Source organism: Ciconia boyciana, chromosome 3, assembly GCF_034638445.1.
Source record: "Ciconia boyciana chromosome 3, ASM3463844v1, whole genome shotgun sequence".
Taxonomy (NCBI): domain Eukaryota; kingdom Metazoa; phylum Chordata; class Aves; order Ciconiiformes; family Ciconiidae; genus Ciconia; species Ciconia boyciana.
The window spans coordinates 62,365,790-62,385,368 of NC_132936.1; the positions used below are offsets into that span (position 1 = coordinate 62,365,790).

The 19,579-nt window shown below is 38.0% G+C and overlaps 1 protein-coding gene across 6 annotated transcripts in view; it reads left to right on the forward strand.

Annotated features, from left to right (window-relative positions):
* The window catches only part of TMEM200A (transmembrane protein 200A), a 58,363-nt gene that overhangs the window by 29,191 nt on the left and 9,593 nt on the right, over window positions 1-19,579 (forward strand). Inside the window, exon 2 of one of the 6 annotated variants that reach the window (XM_072855845.1) lies at window positions 10,520-10,625. The exons of the other annotated variants lie outside the window; for them this stretch is intronic. Coding sequence (XP_072711946.1) covers window positions 10,624-10,625 — 2 coding nt within the window. The 5' untranslated portion in view covers window positions 10,520-10,623. The remainder of the gene's footprint in view (window positions 1-10,519; window positions 10,626-19,579) is intronic. 6 annotated transcript variants of the gene reach the window in all.

Consider the following 19,579-nt stretch of genomic DNA (forward strand, 5'->3'; position numbering starts at 1 on the left):
TTGTGTTCTCAAAATTCAAGAGATCTCATCACCAGTGTCTTTTGACCACAGTGTAGTTATTTGGCATTCATAATCCTATTTCGTGTTAGAGGAGCAACTTAATATCCTTTAATATAATTTTGTATTCCTTGCACATTCAAAACTTCCATAAAAGCCAATCATAATTTTATATGCACTTAGAAAAGTAGGACCAGGCCTCTAATTGTAGATTATTTTTTTCTAATTTATTTTAAATAAATTATACTAAGCATAATCTTAACAGACATTTCCAGATCAAATTTTACTTGCCTTACTAATGCAAAGTTCCTGTTGAGAATTGGGCACCAGTAAGAGTAGCATTTGCTTAACCATAAATCTTTGAAAAATCTTCTGATACACAGCAGGTAATTTCAGAGATAAAGAAAGAGAAAAAGAGAGAGAAAAAAATCATATCTATTACTCTGCCTTCTATTTGGAGATAATTAAGTTCAAAGGTTCTGAAGCAACATTGACTGTGTTACAGGCTGTCCTCCACACCAGAAAATGAAATTAATCAGTCATTGCCATATTAAGTGAAAACGAATTAGTTGAAGACAAAACACTGTACTTTCATTAGTCATGTCAAGATGCAAATATGAAGATAAATATCTTTGCATATGTGTTCACAGATAAACAAAATAATTAAATTCACTGTTGAAACAAAATAATTAAATTCACTGTTGTTATGCAACAGAATTCTCTTAAGTATATGATATTTGGTTTGCGAGAGTACACAGTGGGTTCTTTATCTGTATTTTGTCTATGATGATAGGAGAATTTAATTTTTGTTAATCTGGAGTGCCTGGATTCAGGCAGTGACTCAAGAAAACATCTGTGTTTATGCTTAGTACAAACAGTCCATCTAAATCTCACTGGCTGCAAGTTTATCTTTGTTTTAATAATGTTCCCCTGAGGAGTATAGTACACAGTCTGATCTCACAATTTTGCAAGTGTCCGTCAGGATGGTTCCAATGAGGCCACTTTTGTCCAACGACTAGAACTGAAACAAAAGGTTTGCTTTATATGTTTTCAAAGGATTTAATTAATTAGTGTCAAAGCAAACTTCATTCTGAGCATTTGCTTTAATTTCTGAAAAGTTTCTAGCAACAGAAAACACTGACAAATCACCTGTTGATTAGAAATGATTCAAAATTTAGTTGGCTTAGTTTTGTGCTATTGACTTAAGGGAAGGCAAAATGGGAAGGGATGCCCTGCCACATTTGAGTGGTAGTGATGTACACAACCTGCTGTGCATAGGTGTGAACTCCTGCACAGCTTGGAAGATGACAAAGAACCATGTTCAGCATGTCTGCCCCATAGAGTTTACAGTCTAACATGTACATCTTCAGCTACTCTTCATTCATGCTGATGGATGGCAGCTGGGAGTGGAAAACTATGAGAAGACTATAGAAGACTATGAGAAACAGGATTTAGAGTGGCAGTAGTAAAAGTTTTGTAAGAACTGTTCTCGGAAAAAATTATTGAAAGAAACTAGTCTGAAAGGGTTGGACCTCACGTAAGGGACATATAATGGAAGATAAGGTGAAGGTGTACAAGTCAATGAGTATAATGAATGGGGCTGTTTCCTCTTCACCCACGTGAGAACCGGACTGCATTCAACCTATGAAAAAAACTAATCAAAGGAAACAAGAATTCACATTTCATATTTCAAGTCAAAAGCTTTGTAAACTTTAAAAGATTAAATATTTGCTGACACTATTTTGGGCAATAATAATGAAAATTAAAGCATTTTTTTGTTATAATAAAGGTAATTAGGGAGAAATTTGTTATCTGTGGTTAGTATGCCTTGCAATTGGCAACGCAGGGCTTCTTGCATCTGTTACCAGACAGAGGGAAAAATACCAGGTTAGGTGCTCCACTGCCATGATTCACCAGAATGATTTTTACAAATAAAGTTTAGGGAAATGATTAAGGTTCTGTCTGCATTATTGTAAAGTTGGGTAGTTACTACTGCCTTCACTATTACAACTGGATAATTGTTTGGAAGCCAGATTTTAAAAGTCTTTTTATACAGTGGATATGTATGCTTTTATTATCAACTGATAGTCTGGAACAGAAAATGTTGCATATTCTCCGTTACTAAGGAATCAGCCCTTTAGGGTTAGAAAAAAACTTCAAGCCCTTCAGCATTTGCTGAAGACATCAGTATACTCTCCTTCCAACTTACGTTAGGTGGGTAACAGTGTCTTCAGGATCTGGGAAGAACAATCTGATTTTTTTTTTTTTGCATATTTTCTTCACAGTTGTCAAACGTTAGTTTTGAATAGTTCAAGAAAATCAACTGAGGTGATGATGAGGAAAACACAGAGCAGCATGGGAAAAAAAATGAATAATCAAAACCTCAAACAACCCAGAAGCAAGTGAAGGGAAAAAAGTATGAAAAATGTAGCCCTTCTTCAACTGTACATTGCAGGATCAATAACAGGGATTTGCACAAATGTCTTTATATGGATTAAAGTCACCTATCAGTAAAAAAGTAAATTGCAGATCCTTCTGAAACAGAAGCAGAATCACAGAATCACAGAATCGTATAGGTTGGAAAGGATGTTTAAGATCATCGAGTCCAACCATAAACCTAACACTGCCAAGACCACCACTACACCATGTCCCTAAGCACCTCATCCAAACGTCTTTTAAATACCTCCAGGGATGGTGACTCAACCACTTCCCTGGGCAGCCTGTTCCAATGCTTGATAACCCTTGCAGTGAAGTAAAATTTCCTAATATCCAGTCTGAACCTCCCCTGGCACAACTTGAGGCCGTTTCCTCTTGTCCTATCGCTTGTTACCTGGGAGAAGAGACCGACCCCCACCTTGCTACAACCTCCTTTCAAGTAGTAGTAGAGAGCGATGAGGTCTCCCCTGAGCCTCCTTTTCTCCAAGCTAAACAACCCCAGTTCCCTCAGCCGCTCCTCATCAGACTTGTGCTCCAGACCCTTCACCAGCTTCGTTGCCCTTCTCTGGACACGCTCCAGCACCTCAATGTCTCTCTTGTAGTGAGGGGCCCAAAACTGAACACAGTATTCGAGGTGGGGCTTCACCAGTGCCAAGTACAGGGGGACGATCACTTCCCTAAACAGCTAATAAGTCAAAAGACAATAACAGTGCTGAACCTGTAGAAGTCTTAAAGCCTACAGTCCGTTGGAAAGAACCACCATGATCCAGCAGCACTTACTTATGCGAGCTCCTCAGCATCTCTGTGTGAATCTTTTACATAAAAACTTCAGCAGGATTACAGCTCAGAAAGAAACTGCAGGAACAGAAAGGTGTTAGGACCTAACCTCAGTTTGTGCAACTGGGAAACATCCACTGCCTTGCAACATGGAGTGTTTGATTCTGCATTTGTTTGTCAGAACTTCAGTTCGGTTTCCATGTTTCCTCACAGCAGTTGATAGCACCAAAAGCTACAGCCCACCTCTTGCTCCCATTACTATGATTATTTCAGAAAGAGGGAAGCCTAGGTTTAGAATCTGGGAAAGCAGGAGAAGGAAGAGATAGCACAATACTTGAATATTTGCTTTTTATTGCAGGAGTGTTTAATACTTAAGGTGTACGCTGTAGAATAGGGCATTTTTTCAATCTGTAATATATGATGATATTTCACAAATAATATTTTAATGTTTATTCCTTGTAATAGACTTGAGCTTAAAAATATCTTGGTTTGAAACATTTTAGCTTCTTTACAAAAAGAAACCCTCAATCATTGATATCAAGTAGAGTACTTTTTTATTTTTTAATTTCTAATTCATCAAATGCATCATTTGTCAATATGGTATAGATTGTTAGAGTAGTCTTAATAGGTATGATCTTAAAGAAATAAGAATTACTATGTTAAAAGTGAACAGCAAACCCCCAAAATGTTTTACCCTAGGTTATTCTTTCTTGATGCACAAGCTTGTCCTCACTGCATCTGCTCTTGTGTCTGTTCTTTGTATTGGCTACCTCAGATCCTGATCTCCTGCTCCCTTGGCCTCAGTCTGCAACTTGTGGAGCACATTGCTTCAACCCATCAATGCATAGAGCATTTTAGCTTAAAAAATTTGAAGCACACTTGTAATGCTGTCAAGGTCAGCTGCAATATTCATATTCTTAAAGTTTAACATATATTTAAATGTACTGATGGATCAAACAAGTGCTCTGAGTATGTAAAAAGTGATGAATCTGTCCTGCTTAATACTACTGGGAATTCTGAAGGTACCATAACAAGTTATTTCATTAGAGAAAGAAATAGCAGTGGGTTGTTTCAACAGCAGAGATGCATCTTAACTCGAAAATATAGTTGACTTCAACTATCAGAATATGTGGCACAAAACCAAATGAGCATAAAATGAGCATAATCTAGGAATAAAATTAAGCTGGAAGTGAGAAGAATATTCCTAGACATTCGGGTAAAGCGATCCCAGTGGGAGGATGGGAACAAATAGTTTACTTTTAAAATGGGGGCTGTATATTTATTGAAAGAGATTAAATGGGTTTTGATTGTAAAATAATGAACCAGACATCTTTTCCAGTCTTGTGTTTTTAAAACAATACCTGGTGCTGTCTTTGCCATTGGTAAAAGGACTAAACTGTTTGTTTTCGCCCTAGATTTTAGTTTGGCTTTAAGGGCAGCGTTGAAGAGAGAGTATTTAAAAAATACTCAAAGAAACATTTTCACCTAATTGGCAAGAGTTTATATTTGTAGAAGTTATTCTGAGTGTTAAAGTGCTCTAGTTGACATGGTACAAAGAATGGGTTTCTTTTTAATTTTGTGTGGAGAAAGAACACAATTAATGTTTACTGAGCAGTTGAATATTAAATGTAAAATGTGAAGTGATCCTTATGAAGAAGACTGTATCTAGGGGCCAGCTTCAATGTTTCAGCAAGGCAGCCTGTATAGGGAAAAATAAACAAAACCTTATATAATTTGATTATTCTGTTAATGTTTATTTTCTGTTTGTGTAAACAAAGTTGAATGTGTGATATATTCAGTAATGTAGCCCTTGTGTAATAATTTGTACAACAATAGAAAGATGCATGATTTTGAATTTACATATATTTCAGCATTCTTGTTACTAAGCATGTTAATAATGTTGATGCTAAGTCCCCAGGTTAAATACTCAACTGACAGAGAGCCTTTGAAGAAACTATTGCTGCTGCCCATATGTCATAGTAATATTTTATAATAAATAATGTTTTCCATGTACATTTATGATATATTATTCTTTTTCCCCCTCCCCTGTAATTTTCTACAGGAGAGCTCTTCAGAAGTTCACAGGTGGGCTGTGAACTACAAGGAAGCATGTTTTTAAAAAGCAAAATTGAAAGACTATACTTAGAAAGGTCCTTTCAACAAAAGACTGGTAAATCTTTGATAGTAACTTTGCTAACACCTTCTGAATTGACTGGGTTTTTTTATACACACAAACACACATCCTATATTTTGTTGCTATATAAAGCCTACTGTAATTTAAAGGAGGAATTACTGAATTTGGGCATTACTTAACGTATTTTAAATCTGCTTTTTGTGTGCAATTCAAAACCCCAAGCAGACTGGACTGCTGAAATGGAGAGTGATAAATGCAAAGATTTTGTCCCAAAATAATGATAGGCATCACCTTATAAACACATTAGGGAAGTGAACAATATGGCCTGTGTATTCTTGTTTAAAATGGTTTTCCTCCTTTTCCCATTAACAGAGACCGTTATACAGTATAGCTCTACAAATCTACAGAAAGCAAGGTGTGAATTCATCAGTTGAAACTTGCCTGAAGTCTTAAAACCCAATTCAAGGTTGACGCATGTGGAGAATAGGGCAGGAATGAGGAAGGAATAGCTGCCAAGGGGAACAGTTAAAACTTAATTACTTGGTGCTTAGTAAATAGGAATTTGAAGAGGGTGTTGTAGGGTCAGAGGAAAAGAGCCATGGCCCAGTTAACAGGTGGAAACTGGGAAGCTCTAATGCTCAAATGCTTAAAGCTAAACCTTTCCATAATTGCAGGTTCAGATCCTAAGTGTAAAAGTGTCAAAAACTTATAAGCAATTTGGGAACTCCATTTCCATTTTGAATGAATATTCCCAGGTAACTTCTGAAAGAGGTTCTGAATCACTCTTTAAAATTTTGCCCTAAGCTTTCTTATGCAGTTGTTCTGTGAAGAGGAGATGGATATTAAGCTTTTTAAAGTGTTTTAAATTCTACTGGTGATAATCTCCTGATGACATAATTTTTATAGCTATATTCCAAACATCCTGGAACATGACTTTATTGTGATATTGACTAAGAGTAGGTTCCGGTATGCTGGGATCTGTTTATGATTCTATAGGTAAGAAACATGAATCAGGACTTCTTAGCTTGAAACAGCATCTCCTACTTACCCCTTCCATGAGCTGGTAGAGTAAACAAGTATTTGTCATTATCCCATGGCTAACATCGGTCCTCAAGAGTTGGCCCTGGGTGGATGTAATGTACTTACATGTATCAGTGAAATAAAGGTTCCTAAAAACTGAGCTGTAATACAACCATGTGTGCTGTTAAAAGGAAAGGATAGGAATAAAGATGTAGATGAATAAAGATGTTCTGAATAATATATGCCTACTGCAGCCTATACAAATCTAAATCTGTAAATCCCTCCCCAAAACACGTCAAGTTCCTATCGGCCCTTCCTTTGTCTTGTTCTTACTACCCCAGTTCTTTTCAAAGCAATAGGTTTCTGTGATAACTGTTTCAGTGAAGTACAAGAAGTTGATGTGGGGCATATGGTTAATCAGTGCTGAATCAGGATGCAAATGGTGGACAGCATTCATTGTGAAGGAATGGGAACGGATAAATGTAGCCTGCACTGCAGAAAATCAGAACAGGATTGGATTAATCAGCACTGTGTGTATTAGGAGGAGGCCAGGGCAAGACCAATTCAATTGAATTTCAGCATGTCACAGATCTCCAAGCCAGAGTGTCTGTAATTAAATTCAAAAATCAATGTTAATGCTCAGCTGGGTCACACAGCTCAAATCAGAAGATAATCAGGAAGTGCTGGAAAATTGAAGGTTTCATAGAAATATTCTGTTGGCTGTAGTGCACTTCATCAATGTTCTTCAGTAATGCTTTTTCAGAACAAGTACTACAGGGTGGTGTAATACAATTAGGACTGCATGACACCCTCCGAGGACAGGTGTCACTGTGCTTTTTCATGAGTATAACAACAGTAGAATAGAATAGGGGAGGAGTAGGGTGCTGCATCATGCATGGATTGTGAGTTTCCAAGCTAGAAAAAGATGGCACATTGGTATCTCAACTTTTGGCCATCTCTCAGAGCTTGCAGGACTTGAGGCTTTTAGAGTGACATTAATGTCCCAGCAGTTCTGAAAGCAGTTTAGGTGACACCATGGTCCTGCTTTAGGAATCGCATGATGTATGTCATACCTCAGATGGAAAGAAAATTAGAATCTCCTTACATATGCTGATCCTCTGTGAGCAGGATCACATGGGATGATACTTATGGCACCAAGGGATGATGATGTCATTAACACTAGCACTCTTTACTGACATTTCTGTAGTGATTTTAGTGTAAGTGAGGATATTTCATCAAGAAAGGTTCTGCATGTAGACTGCATGCAAGAGAGTCTTGTTTGGTAAGACCTATGAGCTGGAGAAGCGATAATTCCTTCCAGACTGATTTAGGGATTATTTAGGAATCTGTCCCACTGGTCGAAAAGCAGGCTGACTCATCTGGGTTTTTCTTGTTTCACAGTCGGCTAAGGTTCTGCCCTCGCTCCATATAGTGTACACACAAGCTTCCTGCCAAATGGGTCATTTTTTGCTTCTCAGATGTGGAGTTTTCATGCTAGATTTGTGGATCTACAAATGGATTATGAACTGAAAAGTTATGAAAAGAGTGCACAGCTGGGTTTCTGTTTGCAGGTTTAAGTCAGCTTAAATAAAGCAGACAAATATTGAGCCCTAAGATCCAAATACTATGTCCCTGCTTTCAGCATGTCTGGCAGTGATGAACTGACTGTTGTGCTCCTGTTATGGCAAAGGCATGTAGTAACAGCCCTTGGGAAACCATCAGGTTCAGTATTGTCACTGACTATTCCTAGGTATATGGAAGGCTCCTTCTGTGCGAGTGGCACAGAAAGGCTGCAACGTGTTATCAGTAAGCAAGTAATACAGGCCTACTATACAAGCGTCTCTCCATGGCTTGGAATATGTGACTGGGAACTGTATGGAGGTGGACCATCCAAGTGAAAAATCTAAACACAGCTTTCAGCCAATCTGAAATGCTGGGGATATTCACTTCACGGTTGCAATCTGCAGCTGGCCAGAAGTCCTTCAAAGATCCTGAATAAAACATTACAACAAATAGAAATTTGCCAACAAGAACAACAACAACAAAAATACCAACATGATCTAGCCTATTTTCTGATAGTACATAAATTATATGTCTAATTATGTAGTAGGCATCTTATCTTTGGATCTTTCTCTTCTGAATTTAGCTTTCGAGGGCTACAGCAGAGATGTTGCGAGTGCCCTCTGTTCTGACCCATTCTTTCACCCACTCAGCAGCTCAGCCGTGAAAAATTGCAGAAGGCTCATGTTAAACCTTTTCTCAAATTCACAGCTATTTGAAAGGCAGAAGCATCAGAGTTGGCTGGAATTTGGAACGCTCTTGGTTGGGATGTGCCTCGCTTAGAACCACACCCTGGGATGTCAAGGCAGCGTGAGAAGCTGCATGCGTGTACCAGGGCAATGCAGGCATGTTTCCAAGGGAGCCAGCTGGCATAAGTGTCGGAGGTTTAGGGGCTTATGAACTGCTCAGGGTCCTGTGTACTTCTCTCTCCGATGGTGGCTATACTGAGTCAGCACAGAGCAGTCCATGACTTCTGTGAGGACTCTAGGAAGTTTTCTTGTTTCTTGTTGGTGTCTTAGCAATGCTCTAGGATAAGGAAAACTGAAGAGTAAATGAGAAGCCCAATGAAGCACCTGTGAAGTGGTCATTTCAGCCTCTGAGCAGGTGATGCTTGATCCTTTCTGTAGAGGAAAAATAAGTGTGATGTGAAAGGAAAAGGACGTTCTTGTCCTGTAAAATCTTACCCTCCAGCTGAACCTGGAGGACGTGATCAGCTTCCAAATCTGCCAGCAGCTGCAAGTGTATCTGACTGGTTAACTCCCACAGACCCTACACATTTCCTACAAATCAAAGTTCTCATAACCAGATGCTTCTTTTACCTTCCCTTTTGGTTTCATTCTCATCTGTCATGTTTTTTCATTGCTTGCGTAGGTCTCTTTGTTGATTTGATTTTTCCTTGCCTCCTAGCGTGTTCTCATTTGTTATCTTCATTTTTTTGGCATTTGCATTGGTTAAATCACATTCTATCTCTGACATTCCAGGCTGTTTGCACATAGTTGCATGATCTGGTTCATCTCTCTGCATGCTTCTCTACCTCTTTATTCACTCTGGGTGGTCCTCAATGTTTGCAGCTCTATCAGCCACTATTTCAAATGTCAAGCTCAGTTCATGTTGTACAGAACTTTTTCCTTGTAATATTTGCTCTGCTAATTCTTAGGTACATTTTTAGAAAAAATAACAGTTGTCCTTTTACTTTCTCTTGTATCTGGCTTACTGTGGCATTGCTGCAGTACTTTCATTGCCTTGAACAACTATTAATTACTTTATTCACATTTTAGTCCCATAATGAACTTGAACTCCTGTATATACATACTAATCCTGCTGTCTAACCCATTTACTTTACCCATGGTTTTCTAGGAAGTGCCTTTTCTGCAGAATCAAAGCCCTCAAGGCTTCCACAAGGAAGTGAAAGAGCTAACTTAGTACCCATCTTCAGAATTGACCCGTTAGGACAGTATCTCACAAAACTAGAGGCTGGTCACACTTCAGGCATGCTCTGGATGGTGTTAATTGCACTAATCTGGATAGTCCCAACTGTTCCATAATGTCTGTTGTATTTTAACGTCTGTTGCCTCTTACTCCATACTTATATTGGCATTGCTGCTGTCTTTCCACTGGGAGGAACAGGCATTGAACGGTAACCTTTAAACACAAAAGAGGAATCACAAATAAACATTTGTTAAAAAGTATTCTGTATATTTTCTATTAATTTTAGTGAATACCTTCAATTATGCGTGGATAATTTTCATTTTGTTTTTGCTTGTTGCTTTAGCTGTCTAAATAAATCTGTTTCAGGTAATTTGGTAACACATTGCTAGCCTTGTCCTGAAAAAATAATTAACTGGTGACATTGTATTTCACTCTTTCCCCTGCACTCTGAACTGAAAACTTTATGGTGGACTGCTGGCAGCTTCCTGCTGCTCAACCTGTAACTACATTTTCAACTTATCTCCTTCTCCCCATTTCTTCATCCTGCTTTTCTTACACAGAGCTGGTAATTTTGCAGTAGTTTCTTAAAAGAAAAAAAAGTAACCCATACTATATCTGTTGGTAGTCTGCTGAGTTTTACTGACCTTTACTTTCTTTTCTCCCCAGCAATACATTCAGAAATTGGGCTAAAGATTTAGACATACCAGACTGACTGATACCTACAAATGCTCTGTGATGAGCTGAGAAGACCCTAAAGCCATAAGACATAAATGTAAATTTTACACTAACTGGAAAAATTTGACTCTATGTTTTCTGTCTTCTTGACTTTTAACTCCTTGTTGAAATCATGTCTTAGCTGTTTATGCTGTCTGTATTTGCATCACAGATCAATCAACAGTTTTTAAGAAGGTGTCTCAAATAAGGGTCATGTATTCATTTTAGTTTAAACGTGCCTTACTTGTAAGTGCTTGATTCTGAACATTATGCTGGCTTTGTGTAAATCGGGAGGATATTCATTAAAATAAACTGATATTTATCTTTGTAATTAACAGTGACCATATTCAGGCTAAAGAGAAGTGAGTAAAATATTAATAGCATAAGGTGATATAGCAATAGCAATGTAAGTGAGGACCTCGAGGAGCTAAAAAGAAATACCGCAAGTCATTTGTGAATCAATTGCAACCTATAATACATGCTAATAAAAGTTGACATCTCCTGCTAAAATTAAAATGTTACCTAGTATCAGTCAGTGTTGACATCTGTCCTGATCATACAGATCAACTGAGATCATGTTTTAAATTACATAGGGTGCTCAAGTATGTTAAAACACAGATGTATAGACTTTATGAATGGAGGAACAGGAAATTGCGCAACACACTAGATAAGCTAGCACACTATTGGCAATGCATCCATTAATAGGTCTTTAACTAGGGCACCATGTTTTAGCTAGCAGTACCATTTATCATTCCTCATGTATTAGGTATATTCTCATTTTTCTCAGGCCTGGCAGCCTACTGTTCCGCAAACTCTCTATTAGGGACTCAATCTAAATGGAACAACTGGATGGAGCTGGTTTTCTGCAAAATAGCGGGACAGGCATATGCTGATTCATAGATGCAAAATGAAGTAACAGCAACTCTGCCATATTTCAGAGGCCTTAGTCCCATGGAAAAGCTGTGTATGTTTGAAATGCAGGGCAACAGGATGGAGTGTAAATGTCTGTGGTGAGGGAGGCAGACCTTTTAAGGATCATGAAAGTTTTGTGGTAGATGTGAAGTCCCCTGTGTGAACAAGGCATTCTGGAAGCAAGTAGAAGCGAGGAGGTAGCAGTTCTTCTGCTCTATTTAACTGTCCTTACTTTGTGTACTACCAAAGAATTGTTTGGTTTTAACCCCCAGTGCTGTTCACAGATTGTTCATGGTAAAAGAAAAAAGGAGATTTACTAAGCAAATCATATATCTGCATTCGTGAATTCTGCTTCCAAAGTGTAAGATACAGTTCCATAAATGTGACCCACAGTATTTCAGCATGTCTTTCTCTTAGCATCTCACTACTCATAGGTTACTTGGCTCCCTGTGGGGTCTTCCTGTTTGCTGTATCCTTAATTTGGGGTGTTACAGAACAAAGAGAGTGGTTATTATAACACAAGTGATAATGGGGCTGATTAAAAGTAGGGAAGAAATTGTGAAGGATAATTTACATAATGGGAATTATCTTAAGCCTTCATATTGACATTTCTATTGTTTTATACATGTGAAATATTAATTTGTGTGTTGAAACTGCTGCTCTTATGTGTCCCTTGTAACCTGTGTTTACTGGTCAACAAGCTGAGTAGCAGTGTGGATGGATGCCTACAGGTTCTACTGATGCCCCCATGTGGATGTCTGGCTAGATCACTCTAGTCTGCAGTTGAAGACATGGTTGAGTTTTACTGTTAATTTAATAATAATTTATTTCTGTGACATCCATTAATGGGCAAAAAAGTTTGACTATGTGGCATACCAAAAGTATTTTTTAACTATGCTTTCCATTCTCTATGAAATAGTGCTTGACTATCCCTTTTTTGTATCTGGCATTTGAAACTATTGTTGACATATTGGGAATAGCATCACACTAACCAGTTTACTTATTTTTGTGGGATTCCTGAGACCCAAGAAAATTTTCATTCCATTATTAATGTCCTAATAATAGCTGTGATATAATAAGCCTAATTGGTTTGCCAACATAGACTAACCTAAACCTCATACACTGATTTTTCTGCCCCTGTGGATGAATATAATTATATTGTAACTATCTGAGAGTCCGCCTGCACCCCTGAGTCACTGAAAGTTAGTGTAGAGATGCTGGCACTGTCTTTAAATGTGACAGCTCAGATACTGTGACCTAGCTAGTTACTGCAACAGAGACCTTAGGAGGGGCTGATTTGTCTTGCTTCTTGGCAGGGTAAGTTAACTCACACAAAGGTCTTCAGTGTAAAAGACATCCTAATGCTGACCCATGTTTTTTTAGTGTTCCTTAAATCATAGTCATCAAAGATTTCAGAAGGCAATGACAGACCAGATGAGCATAACGATAGCATAGGGCCACAGCTGTGCTGAAGCAGCTGTTCCTGTTGCCCATATAAACACTCTCACCTTGTAGCTGTGGCACTTGAGGAACCCAAATTCCAGTTCTTCTTCCAAAGACCCCTTGCGTGGACTTTTCTAATGACAAAGAAAAAAGTCTCCTGCTAGTGGAGGGGCCTGGCACCCGGGACACCTCACTTTCCAGGCAAGTGTCTTGGCCACTCATTTAAAAAGATGCTGCCAGGGTTAATGGACAGGTAGCAGGGTTAGCTTTGTGGCTTTCACAGTTAACTTTTTGGTCCTAGGTCCTTAAGTTCTGCTAAGTTGGGCATTTAACATCTTTGTACCTCTGTCATGCAGTGAGATTTTCAAATACAACTACACAGTGTAGATACCGAAGTACTTTTCAGAGTTAGGCTCTTGCATTATTTGAGTGTGTTTGAAAAATTGGTCCTAGGTCTCTGACAGTAAAACAGAGAATGCTAACTCCTACTCCTTTGAGTTTGTACATTTTATAGAACAAGAAGTATTTTCTAGGTCAGAGGGAAAGTTTTGCTCAGGCATCTTAGTTGTGGAGCAAATAGATTTGATTTCATATCTAATATGTATATTACTTAAGCGTTCTTTGAAATACCTGATTCATTTTGTTCCTGATATTATTTGATCTTACAGTCATTGGACTTGTATACAGTGGGAAATTACAGTTGTTGGAACCCGCTAATTAACATGATTAACTGAGCATGTAGTGCAGATAAGGACATTTGTTTGGTCTCATGACAGCTGGTCACTGCCTACATTAAGTGTGTGTCTAGGCTGGAGATTTCGCCTCTGACTAAATCAAGTAACAGATTGCTAGTTAAGCTAGATGATGTGAGTGTAAACGGTAGCTAAAGCACTCCAGCATTGTTTGTGCTTATATATCTCCACACCAAGTGCCTGCCGCTGTTTTATTCGAAATCTTGTGCATAAGAACTGAACAACCAGCAATCCTAGTGCTTGTAAATGAAGATATTTCCTAACATTTTCAATCTTGTTTTGTGTTTGCTTTTTATTAGGAAACTGAATTTATCTGGCACACTGAGCCCTGGAGTGTTTAGTCATGCCTTTCCTTTGCAGTAGATGACAGAGAACATACCGTTTACTCTGCTTTTACACATTCAGTCTTTCAAAAACATCTAGAGACCTTTGTAAAATTTGTTTCATGACTTGTGGTTGATAACTGATCAATACTCTGATCTGCATTGTGTGAGCTTGCCTCAGAATTACCATTAGTTCTGTGCGTTTTGGATTTCAGTTGTAGGGTTGCTGGGCTACAATATTATCTCACAGTTTTCACTTTCTTACTTCTAAAAGAAGCTCCTTCTTTTTATTCTTTGTAATGTCTAAAAGTTAAAAACTGGGAAAAAAAAAAGCAAACTAGAATAAATGCATAAAGATCCACATGCTTCTTTTACACATTTTAAATTAGACTGTGCTCATAAAGTGATTGTTTTCAATAAAAGCTTTACTTTCTATTTATACTGAAAGCAGATAGATTGCATGGCATAAAAGATTTAAAATAGTCTACTTATTTCACCTGTAAACATAGATAGCCCAGAATCTTTTCTAATTACTGAATATGAACATTAATAATGTGAATGGACAAATGTGTCTAAAATAATTATTAATATGTGGCTAAATAGCTGATACCTGCTTCCATTTGTAGTACTGATTTTCACTATAAAATGGATTTATGCAAACTAAAGTGCTAAAATAGCTTAGAAACAGATTTTGTCACTTTAGTCATATAGTTACCACTTTACTCAATTTAGGCTAAAAAAACCCTAGCTGTTTTTTAGTAGAAAAACTCAGACAAACTGGAGAATGCAAGCAAATAAAAGCAAAAGTAAAGCCTAGTATATCCAGCTTTTATTTTCCTGTGTGCATATTCTGTTTTTTTCTTCTAGGAAGAAAATGAAAAAACTTAATTAGTTAATCACCTTTTAAACATCTTTTCTTCAAATCTTCTAAAGCTTCTTCCCTTTTTTGTTTCCCCAGTCTTTTTTCAGCTCCCTCTTGCTTTTTGTTGTAGTTCTGTAATATATTTTGGAACAGGATGTGATGTATCTGTGCATAAGAAGTGAAAATTTCTGTGCGTAAGTAAAGAAGTTATTGGTGCACGCTTCTGAAAACAAGTTACAGGTCTCAATTTATTGATAATTTAATACAGAGATTACAGTAGGCATTCCACAAACAAAGACATCCAGTGCCTGAGAGCTTGTGTTTCTTTAGTCTGTCATCTAAGACCTGAGCTAAGCTGGTAACCTACAGAGAGCAGGATGGCTGGGAATTTGGGACATCACACATGATGATGGTGGGGCAGGTGGGTTTATGCTGCATGGAACAGGTGTTTTGTGGCCTGAGAACATATTTGGTTCAGTGTATGATGACTGGCAAGCTGTTCTAGACATAAGAGACCTGGTGCGAACTTCATGTTACGTGAGTTTTACGCTGATAAAATCCATGAAATTCTGTAGACTCACACTTGATTTACCGCAGCGTGCCAGTAGATGTAGCTGAGGATGGAAAAAATTTAAAAGTGAGTGCAACTGGGCCAGGCACAAGCTTGTAGACCAAATCTAGGCCAAGTCATAGAGCAGCGTCTTGAAAGCAAAATATAGAAACTCAGGTTCCTTCTTTCTCTCTTTGATGTGTGCTCTGTGCTTTTGTGAGTGGCTAACGAGCTCTGTGTAATGCTGCCAATACTGAATGTTGCTGATTTTGCACAGAATTAGAATATATGACCCACTGAAAGGATCAGGCTGAAGAAGAAATAATAGCAAAGAGGATAAGCAGCTCAGGCATTCATCTTTGTGCAGTATTGCTCGGTGTTCACCTTACTTTTGACCTTGGCATAATAGTTGAAATAATTAATGTATATGGCAGATACTGTAAGTGATGAAGGCATTCAAAAGGGATTTTTGTTTGGTGTGATTTAAAGAATGCAGTCATGGCATTCCCCAAATCTGGGTAACAGGCATCCTCACTTAGCTTACAATTATATTTATCAGTATTTCTGAGTTTTTAATTTTTAGTTGAAATTCCATAGTTATTGGTTGATTATTTCAAGTCAGTTTAGAGCCAAGTAAAATCCCAGGTGATTTCAAAAAAGGAATTTCACATTAATAAAATGTGAAGAAAGACATTTGCAGACTGGAGCAAATTCAGCATGGGGCCCTCAGGGAGGCTGGGGACTGAAGCTCTTGCCCTGCAGACAGACTGAGCAAGTGGGGCTGGTTCAGCCCTGGAGAAGAGACGGCTCTGGGAGGACCTAACAACAGCCCCCCACTACCTACAGGAGGGTGATCAAGAAGACAGAGCCAGGCTCTTCATAGTGCCACATGGTGTTAGGACATGAGACAAGAGACACAAGTTGCAACAAGAGAGGCTCAGACTGGATATAGGGAGGAACTTTCTCACCATGGGGCAGCGGGGCAGTGGTGCAGGCTGCCCAGGGAGGCTGTACCGGCTCCGTCCTGGGGGTCTTTACAGACCAGACTGGACACAGCCCTGAGCAACCTGGTCTGACCATGCAGCTGGCCCTGCTGTGAGCAGGAGGTTGGACTAGAGACCTCCCGAACTCCCGCTTAGCTTGGATTATCCAGTGATCATATGATCCTATATCCACTATCCAATATATGATCCTATATTGTGAATATGAACCAGGGCTCTGCCCTTCTTGAGTCAGCTGTCTTGGACAGCATGTCCCAAAATTTCGTTTGAAAAATAAAATGGCGCTCTTCAAGCTCACTTCCATGTGCTTTCTAAAGGAAGGAGAGGCTTGCATTACTGCGGACACAACTGATGAGCTGTGAAAGTTTGGGTATCAAGTTCAATACTTAGAACTTGACAAAGTTCTAAGTCAAAAACTTAGAACTTTGTAACTAAGTTCTATTCCTTGTCCAGTTGAGAGGTTCACTTAATAGTAACGAAGTATAATTTTATAAGACTAGTTTGGTGGGTTTTGGTTTTTTTTTCCGCTCCAAATAATAGTAGAGGGTTAAAGATTTTTTTATTGTAATTTTTGTGAATTGGGGTGATTCTATAACCTTTCCACTGAGTCATTATGCAGACACTTAGTGTAACAGCTTGAGGAAGTCTAGATTAGGAAGTTGGGTTACTCACAGTCATACTTGGACCTTCCTAGCTGTGAGAGTCCTGCTTTAACACAAGGCAGTGGACAGTCATAAATGTCAGGATAAGGAATGCCATGGCCCAGGCTTGCTAATGAAATAGGATGAATGTGAGTCCAAATGGAGATTTGATATATTCATTGTGGATTCAGTGTGGCTCCTTCAACTACTTGCCACACCTGAAAGTTGCACCAAAGTCACTTTGATAAAAGGGAACTGTGCCCCTTTGTGCAATGTAAAGGTATGTCTTTGCATATGTTTCAAAGCACTGTGACACAGTATAGTTATAGAAATATGTATAAAAATGAGATCTCATAAGTCTCAGTAAAGCCTAGATTTGTTTTTTAAAAATTCATTTTCCCTTCTTAGTTTGTTTCAGTGTCCAGGTTTTTATAGTAGAACAATGAGCTGCTTCTCTTTTGTTCCCAATGTGTATTTAGTCTGTCCTCTAGATCCACTCCAAATCAGTGGTTTTCTGTCCTTCACAATTTGTGGACCCCCTGGATTCCTTAAAGCAGTAAAAATTTTAGGTTTTTTTAAGAAAGGTCTGATGTGCCATGCCTAGTTATCTTTCGCAGATTCTGCAGAGGTAACTGCTGGACCCCTGTGGTCTTGCTTGGACCCGTACCATGCAGATTTGAAAACCACTGCCAGATCTAGATTTTTAAATAAATGGGTCACTGTCAGACTTCACATTTCCCAACAGGTTCTGACATGTCCTTAATACCAAGCTTTTATTTTCCACTTATCAATGCAAAGATTTTACTATTTAACATGGTACTATTGTAAAGCAAATACAGACCATTTGATACAGCTGCATGGTCTACCAATATCCAGGGAACCTCAGTTTTTAATCTCTGCAATGGACCTTGTGCCTACTGCTGCCACTCAGACACCTTGGTGCTCTTGCATTGCCTGACCCATGTACAGCTTGCCTTTTCCTTTTTATGCTGTGAAACTGCATGCATGATTTGGCCTGCTTCCATAATCTGACTGGCAACCAGGAGGTTAAAAGGACATGATTAGTACCTAAGCTTATCCCTTTACAACCTAAAAGAGGCACCATTAAAGGGAATTTGAACCCAAAGGGTTTGTTTCAGCTGGAAGTTTCAAAGCTTTAATGTTTTAAAGAGGCATGCAATTTCCTATCCTTGGCTTTTGCTAGCCTTTAAAATCCTTTAAAATCCCAGCTGAGGTTATGAAGATTTTTAATACCATGTTTCACATGCTTTCTTCTCACCTATTGTCAATTAAAGTACACTTAACATAGCCCATAATCATGAATACAAAATATGTCTTTTGCTTTCTTGCTTTTCTTTTTGTTTTTCAATCAGGTCATTTTTTGAGGAATGGATATGAGGAAAGCGATGCATCATCAGGTAGTCCCATTGGTGTGCTAGGCACTTGAAGGGGGCTGCTTGTTAAACTGCTAAATAAAAATGTCATTTGAGGTTATTTTTTGCGCTTCTTGTGGAACTACCCTCTGTGTGGCTATTGCTGTATTATCTCTACCAGAATGATTAATCCCTTTGGGCCTATAGAGTTGAGTATTTTTACCTTTGGAATAGAACAGATTGTACCAGTTGACAACCTCTATGCACAGCTAATGTTGATATGTAGATATTGTACATCAGAAGAAAAAAAGTACAGATATGTTAAATGCAGTTTAATACTGATTTGTTTACTCAGTTATCAGTTTTCTTATTACTTTATAATTTGTATTCTTGATTATGAGAAATATTTTATGAGTAAACAGTCTCTCACATACCTCCTTCATTTCTAGGACTCTAGGTTTATCAAAGGTAAAAGAAACTCTCCTTGATGTTAAAATTTGTCCTCTTGCTAAAATTTGGAAGAGTCACTTAAATGATAACGAATCGAGTACTAATGGGAAATAAATTTCCTAATCAGCTGAAATAGTAAGATAGGAAATGCTATGGTAATATAAATCAGGTTCTGTCACACACTACTTCTTACTGCAGTGGCATTTAATTCTTTGCTGAAACAGAAGAGCTGTACTTTTCAGAAAGTTTTACATAAAGTTAAACTACAGGGAAATAGCATGTACAGTTATGATAATTTCACATAATTAAGTTTCAATCATTTTTCAAACATTGAGAGAAAAAAGAAATATTTATGCAAACAACAAAGATTATAAGTGGTAAGGGACACTGAAATGTATCTGGAATAAAACAAATAATATTAAAGAAATATAATTCTAGTATTCTTTAGTTTGCTTCCCATCTTTGCTGCTAGTATACATTTAAAATTAAGTGTAAGATCTCAGTATAATTCAAATGACTATGTATGTATTCAAAATACTAAGTTGTAGGTAGAAGTAATAACTTTTATAGTACCAAAATAGTTGAAAAAAATAAGATAAGCTTTCAGGCACCTAAAATAGAAGCCACAAGCTTTAAAGCTTACTACAAGTTGAGAACAATTGCTGAGAGATTAATTAGATTTTTAATTGTTAGACCATCTCTGAA